This window comes from Capra hircus, chromosome 20 (assembly GCF_001704415.2).
Source record: "Capra hircus breed San Clemente chromosome 20, ASM170441v1, whole genome shotgun sequence".
Classification (NCBI taxonomy): domain Eukaryota; kingdom Metazoa; phylum Chordata; class Mammalia; order Artiodactyla; family Bovidae; genus Capra; species Capra hircus.
This window is the reverse complement of record NC_030827.1, coordinates 10,139,781-10,147,912: the sequence shown is the minus strand read 5'-3', so window position 1 is coordinate 10,147,912 and position 8,132 is coordinate 10,139,781. Positions and strand designations below refer to the sequence as shown.

The 8,132-nt window shown below is 38.3% G+C and overlaps 1 protein-coding gene across 3 annotated transcripts in view; it reads right to left on the bottom strand.

The window, feature by feature from the left end:
* LOC102176643 (survival motor neuron protein) overlaps nucleotides 1-8,132 on the bottom strand; it is a 28,708-nt gene continuing 20,576 nt past the window's right edge. The window contains exons 8-10 of one of the 3 annotated variants that reach the window (XM_018065743.1): nucleotides 4,692-4,742; nucleotides 1,120-1,129; nucleotides 1-340 (exon numbers count right to left, since the gene is read on the bottom strand). In XM_018065743.1, coding sequence (XP_017921232.1) covers nucleotides 4,695-4,742 — 48 coding nt within the window. In that variant the 3' untranslated portion in view covers nucleotides 1-340; nucleotides 1,120-1,129; nucleotides 4,692-4,694. The remainder of the gene's footprint in view (nucleotides 341-1,119; nucleotides 1,130-4,691; nucleotides 4,743-8,132) is intronic. The other 2 variants (XM_018065742.1, XM_018065744.1) reach the window with 2 other exon arrangements.

Sequence of the window (8,132 nt, the reverse complement as noted above, 5' to 3'; positions counted from 1 at the left end):
AAAAAAAGTTATTTATTTTTAAAGGCATTAATAAAAAGCTTAACATACTTACTAAGAAAGTTACAATATACAAATGGGCTCAGTTGCAATTTTAACAGATTGACTTTCTGCACTGTATGTGACCTTGAGTTTCTTTTAATCATATTCCCATTGTTCAGTTATTCAAACTGATTATTCCCTTAAAATATCTGTTTATTTAAGCATGAGTCACATGAAACAAGGGGAAATGCAGATGACATGCACCCATCCAAGTGTGCATGAAGAAAATGATGCAACGTTTGTTCACTTCAACCAGGGCACATGAAAATACCGTCTCCTTGGGAGAGAGCTACACCTGAATCTGAAAGACAAAAAACCTAAATATAATCATGAATCTAAACAAAACCTATTTTCATATAAAATCATGAAGAAGAGAAAACAGCAACACCGTCATCAAGGTAAATAAAACTAGAATAAAACAATGTAATACTAATTTCGATCTTTATGGGATAGTTAGGTATTTAAACAAACTGTGAGATTCATTTGAAGGAATAAATAGACAAGAGTATTCTTTAAAAAAATTCTTAAGGACCATTGGTATTTGATTTGTCCTAACAGAATTTAAGACATATTAAAAATAATGATCAAACTTATGTGTTAAAAAGAACAGTAATTAGACCAACACAAATGACATTCTACAATTACAATAAAACCAGAAATTAAACCCAACTACCTAACATTAAAATTTACTAAAAATTTCTAGAATTAAAAACAATTTTGAAATTTGGAGTATCTAGAAAATAAGAATTCTACAGCATCAACTAAATTTTCAGAGAAAAATTTATGGTCCTGAAATATCCATTTTCATAAATAACAGATCGGAAGACATTTTAAAAAACTTCTATGGAAAGCAGAGAGTGGAAATCAATCCTGAGTATATCATCTGGGTCCAATTTTAATTTTTGTGTGTTTTTTTTCTTTTTTTATCGGCTGAGTCTTGTCTTTGTTCCCTGATTAGGGACTAAACCCAACCCATAGCAGTGAAAGCACCAAATCCTAATCACTGGACCACCAGGGAATTCCCATTTTTGAGTTTCTTATTCAAGCAGTTCTAACTATTTATAAGGATACAGGACTCACTCTGAGCGACCTGCCAAAGAACAAAGATTAAAAATATAAATAAAAAATTTTAATTTATTAAAAAAAATAAAACTATCTTGCAGTTAAGCTATAACTCTACTGGACTCTTTCATAAATCTACAATGTAGAATCTTAGTGATTTTATTATCCCTTACTGGAAACATTCTGTTAGTCTTCATCTCAGGATTTAACTCACTGTGGTAGCCAGCTTTCAAGAGTCCCCAGTGATACCTGCCCTTATCTAATCCCCTCCCATTGGCTGTGGGCTGCACTTCTTCAAAAGGATAGAAAAAGGTGAGAGTGATGGTGTGTGATTCAGAGACTAAGTCAGAAAGTGTATGGGGTGCTGCTCACTATGCACTGGATCACTCACTCTGGAGAAGCCGACGACTGTCTGCTTGTGCGGACTCTCAGGCTGCCTATGGAGGGTCCCAAAGAGCAAGAGAGCCTCCTGACAACAACCATGTGGGTGGGCTTGAAGCAGACGCTCCAGCCCCAGAACTCTGAGATGATTACTGCCTTGAGGCTGATGACTTGCAGTCTTAGGAGAACCACCCTTGCATTCAGCTGCCCTTGCATTTCTGACCCATAGAAACTAGAGATAAATAAATATCTGCTGTTTCAAGGTGCTAAGTTTTAGGACGATTTGTTATGGAGCAACAGATAACACATTCACCTGTGACCTAAAGCTGTACTTAAAAGAAAAAAAAAGACTAAAAATAAGAACACGAAAGGATGGAATTACTGAAAAGGATGATGAAATAAATCATTAGCAGTGAAATAAACATCACTATTACACCATCCTTCAGTATTTTTATTCTGTTGTCCAAAATATTGGATTATCTTTCAAGAAGTGTTAATGGAAGTCTAGAGACACCATCCTTGTAATCTTTTTTTTCCCTCTAAGCTTTTTTGGATCACAGTTGAAAATTCAGACCTTTTCATTTTTCTGTCCATAAAAGCAAAGAGAACAAAATCGACAGAGAGAGTCAGTTCAAAATTATTAAAATGAGGACTTCCCTGGTGGTCCAGTGGTTAAGAATCAGCCTTCCAACGCAGGGGACGTGAGTCCCATCCCTGGTCAGGGAACTCGGATCCCACGTGCTACAGGGCAACTAAGCCCACATGGTGCAACAGCTGAACCCACACGCCACAGCTAAGACCTGACGTAGCCTAAACAAATAAATAAAATCAGAAAAGAAGAAGCCGCCTTCCAATTCAGGGTATATGGGTTTGATCCCTGGTCTGGAAAGACCCCACATGCTGCAGAGCGACGAAGCCTGTGGGCCACAACTACCGAGCCTGTATGCTCTAGGGCCCAGGCATCCCAAAAGGGTAAGCCACCGCAATGAGAAGTCTGCGCACTACAGTGAAGAGTGGCCTCTGCTCGCCGCAACTAGAGAAAGCCTGCATGCAGCAATAAACCCAGCACAGCCGAGAGAAAAATGCAAGAAACAGAACTGATGCCTAACCTGTCATGATGGGTCAAAAAATCTGACCTGGAAAAACTCCGGAATCTCACTCCCATTCACTACTTTCTGTCTTCTTTGACATTCCATCCAGTCTATGCTCTAAGCCCACCCTAGATTTCAAAACACTATACCAGATACTGAAGACATGACGGAGAACGGGATCCAGTGCCTTATCTCTAATGATGGAGGAAAGACAAACACACAATAAAGATAATATACAGTGAAAAGCTATGTAACAAATAAGCAGAAAATAGGAAGAGGGGAACTAGCCCAGATGGAGAGCGCGTAAGAAGGCTGAGCAGCATCAGGGACAGGGCGTCACCCGGGCTAACTCAGGCCTTGACGCACACTGTCCTAAGGCTCCAGTCTGCATGTCCTCTGACTGGAGCACGGCAACCCAGTTCACCCCTTGCCTAATCTTTCTGTTCACCTCTTTAGACTTAGCACTTAGCTAAAGAACTTCAACTGAATAAAAACGACTTTAATCGAAGAATGAAATGTAGGCAACCACACAGTTAAGTGTGAGGATTTATATTATTTTAAAAATACCCCTCCCAGGAATGCATCAATTTGGAAAAGATTTTCCAAATTTGTTTTTTGAAATCTGCTTTTCAAGGTAACATAGAAATATCCACCAAGAATCATAATGTCCATAAAGATTCACAGCACAGAAAGTTACCTTAAGGCTAAGACAGAAGAGAATCAAGCACTATATAAAAGAAGGTATTTACTAATGTTATCAAGACACCAAAAGTTACTGACTGAACTAAAGGAACAGTGACATAGCATACAAACAATCTAACAGAATGTATCAAAACATTAAAAATGTGATGTTAAGCGCAGATATATACACCCACACAGGCACAAAATACTGATGACAAACATATCAAAATACAGATGAATATGGACCAAAAGTATAAAATAAAGGCAAAATGGTTGTCTGAGGAGGCCCTACAAACAGGTGAGAAAAGAGAAGTGAAAGGCAAAGGAGAAAAGGAAAGATATACCCATCTGAAAACAGAGTTCCAAAGAATAGCAATGAGAGATAAGAAAGCCCTCTTCAGTGATCAATGCAAAGAAACAGAGGAAAACAACTGAATGGGAAAAACTAGAGCTCTCTTCAAGAAAATCAGAGATACCAAGGGAACATTTCATGCAAAGACAGGTACAATAAAGGACAGAAACTGTATGGACCTAACAGAAGCAGAAGGCTGAGCATTGAAGAATTGATGCGTTTGAACTGTGGTGTTGGAGAAGACTCTTGAGAGTCCCTTGGACTGCAAGGAGATCAAACCAGTCAATCCTAAAGGAAATCAATCCTAAATATTCACTGGTAGGACTGATGCTGAAGCTTCAATACTTTGGCCACCTGATGCGAAGAACTGACTCACTGAATGCTGGGAAAGATAAAAGGCTGGAGGAGAAGGGGACAACAGAGGATGAGATGGTTGGATGCATCACCGACTCGACGGATGTGAGTCTGAGCAAGCTCTGGGAGTTTGTGATCGACAGGGAAACCTGGCGTGCTACAGTCCATGGGTCACAAAGAGTTAGACACTACTGAGCGACTGAACTAAACTGATCCTATACTGTATCGCAAATCAAAAAGTAAGTCTGACTGTCTACAGTGATATAAAGTTTTATCTCTGATTCTAAGGATATCTCTTATAAAATTTTTTTTAAAAATTTATTTTCTTATTTTTGGATGCGTCGGGTCTCAGGGCTTAGTTGCCCTGTGGCATCCAGGATCTTAGTTCCCTGACCAGGGGCTGAACCCATATCCCCTGCATTGGAAGGTGTATTCTTAACCACTGGACCACCAGGGAAGCCCCTTAAGGATCTCTTTACTGTAAAGGTATGTTTTCCTTTCCCCACCATCAACCAACAAGTATTTGCTGAAAAGATACTTTGACATCATGAAGATTCTAGAGGGGATATAGATCTACCTTTTATCAAACAGTTTTGCATCAAGATGTCTTTAATATTGTTTTACATTAACTTTTTTACTTTTCAACATTTTAATTTTCAAACACGTATTTGCCACAAACTATAAAATTCATACAAAAGTAAGAGTCACTTTTAAAATGATGGCAGACTTACTCCTTAATTGAAATGTGAGTGCCTTCCTTCTTTTTGACTTTGTTTGAAACCCTGTAAGGAAAATAAAGGATTTCAGAAGAACAGAATACACATTTTATATAGAAGTAAACATTCTGTTTCACATATTTCATTAATTCTTTAATAAAATATCATCAGAAAATAAGTGTATAGCCTTCAAATGTGCTTTTTTTTTTTAAGATTTTTTTTCTAATGTGGACCAGTTGTTACAATATTGCTTCTGTTTTGCTTTTTTTGGCCCCTAGGCATGTGGAAACTTAGCTCTCCCACCAAGGATCAAACCTGCACCCCTTAATTGGAAGGAGAAGTCTTAACCATTGGACCTCTGGGGAAGTCTCTGAAATGTGCTTTAAAGTAAACAATTTGCTCAAGATGTCACGAAGTCTAAAATATACATACAATGTGTCATACTCATTTATTAAAACCATTGAAATATTGTGGCACTAGACAGAAGCATTTTACAAGTGAAGACTGAAATGTTTGCCGCTTTTCTTGGTCTCAAAGCATAGAGTCCTGCTCCTGTCTTCTGGCCTCGGTGCCTGCTACCTTCCCCTACACACATACTAACTTTCTACTTCACTACTAATCTCTATCTTTGAGGCCATAAGATGTATTTAAAAGTGATTCGTTAGGGGTGGGAGGTGGGAGGGGGGGTTCAGGATTGGGAACTCATGTACACCCGTGGCTGATTCATGTCGATGTATGGCAAAACCAACACAGTTTTGTAAAGCAAAATAAAGTTAAAAAAAAAAAAAAAAAAAAAAAGTGATTTGTTAGTAATAAGGACCAAAGTTAGAGCCTATGCTATGTTATTTTAATAATATTTATTTGCATTCTATTAGGATTTTTAGAAAAAGAAAAAGGTATAGGTTAAAAGCTAGACCCAAACCCTCTGTTGCTCATATGGGAACAGGTTAGCAATGGAAAAGTTGTCAAACATGTATGCTTCTGTGGAGCAACAGTTAAGAACTGCAAGCTGAAGGCAACAGTCTCTAAAACACATGTAAGCCACTGAAAAACATGACAATGAATAGTAGCTTCTTCTGTTTAGTGGTAAAAATTTCCAAGAGAAAAAAATGCAAGACCTAGGAAATGGGAATTTGTTTCTGAATATGAACCTACGTTTATATTTTAATTTATACAGATACACAAGTAATGCCTCTAAAAGTAAAGATCATTTTCTCTGGAACAAGCTAATCATAGCTTAGTACTGAATTTGTTGCAAATGTACCAGACAAGGCTCCTTTCCCAGGAACTGTTGCTTGAACTATGGAAAGAAACAGAAATAGCTGCAGTTTGCTGATCAGGACCACCGTTCAGTCTGTTGGGGACTTCCCTGGTGGTCTAGTTGTTAAGAATTCACCTTGCAATACAGGGACACAGGTTCAATCCCTGGTCTGGAAACTAAGATCTTCCATGGTGAGGAGCAACTAAGCCTGCTAGCTGCAACTACTGAAGCCTGCATGCTCTGGAGTGGGCGGGCTGCAGTTACTGAGCCTACATACCACAACTTGGAGAGTCTGTGCACCACATGGAAGATCCTGCACGCTGCAACTAAGACCCAACAGAGCCAAATAAATAAATATTTTAAAAAATATTTATAAACAACAAAGCCTACTGAAAATCTGCTAGGTTTTAACAACAGTTCAATCAAGTACATGAAATATGAATATCTGAGCACAGTTAACTCACTGTACTCATTTCATCAAGGCTAATTTTCACCTATGTCATCTTTCAAATCAAACGTTAGAACATTAGAACATTTCTACTTTTAAAAAATATGCTTATTTATTTGGCTGTACTGGGTCTTCATTATGGCATGAGGGATCTCAGCTGTGGCATATGAACTCTTAATTGCTGTATGGGGGATCTAGTTCCCGGACCAGGGATCGAACCTGGGCCCCCTGAACTGGGGGCATGGAGGATTAGCCACTAGACCACCAGGGAAGTCCCAGAACATTCATATTTTTAACTGCTATTCAGAGATATAAAAGATGCAAGCAATACAGTGTATAACTATTTTAAGGCTGTGGCAAAACAGACGTTTTCAAGTTGCACTCGTGGCAATACACATGAAAAGAATTGTGAAAAGTCAATCAACAGTATCAAAAGTTATTAAAATTTTTTAAATTAAAAGTTTATACTTTTTGACCCAATAATGGTACTTCCAGATATCTTACGAAAACTAATTTACAAGAAGTTTTATATATAACAAGTTATCTAATTACCAGACAAAAAACTTGCTAATGTTTAACATTTAGCAAATGATGAACTTACTCTGAACCAGACACTATTGCCAACTCTAGAGATCCAAGGGTTACAAGACAGACAAGGTCCCTGCTCCCATGGAGCTTACATTCTACTGGACGGAGACAGTTAAACAGGTAATGAAAATCATACCAGAAACGGTAACTGCCACACAGAGAACCCAAGTGGGGTGATACAATAGGGAGGAAGGGTGGATCTCTTCTAGCTTAAATATTTCTAGGCAAGATGGAATGTCAGTTGAGATTTGAATTAACACGTCAGACAAGTAAAATATAGGGTAACAGCTTTCCAAACTAAAGAATAACGAGTACAAAGGTGCAGAAGAAGGTATAAACCTGGACTTGAGCAAGAAAAGAGGCCAGGGTTGCAGGAGTGTAGTGAGTAAGAAGAGCATGGAATAAACTGTGGGTAAAGAACCTGACAAGATATGGTGCATCATCTTTGCAAACCACGAGGGTTTTGGAGTTTAACCTGTGACTGGAAGCCGTCAGAGGGTTTTAAAGAGAAAGACACGATATGCTTTACATTTTAAAATATCGCTCTAGCTGCTGTATGCAGAACGGATTTGGCAGAATGGGACATGAGATTTCATAAGCAAAAAGAATACTTGGGATCTGGTGCAGTTAGGTGAGAGATGTTGTCTTATCCAGAATATATAAAGAACTATTACAACTCATCAACCAAAAAGACAGGTAAAGGATTTGAACAGACAGTTCTCCAAAAAGATATATATATAAATGGCCAATAAGCACATGAAAAGATGCTTAACATCATCAGTCAATAGGGAAATACAAATAAAAACCATAATAAACTATCACTTCACATCCACTAGAATGGCTATGATCCAACAAGGAGACAATACACGTTGGTGAGGATGTGGAGAAACAGGACCCCTCACACACTGCTCGAGGTTACACAGGATGATGCAGTCACTTAGAAAACAGCACAATGGTTCCACTAGAGCGGGCTTTTGAGCCAGCAATTTCATTCCTACGTATATATCCAAGAAAACGGAAAACCACCATGTCCATACAAAATTTGTACACAAGTGTAGAGAACAGAATTATTCATTGTAGCCAAAAGGAAGAGATAACCCAAATGTCCATCAACTGATGAATGGGTGAACACAATGTGGTACCATCCATACAATGGAAT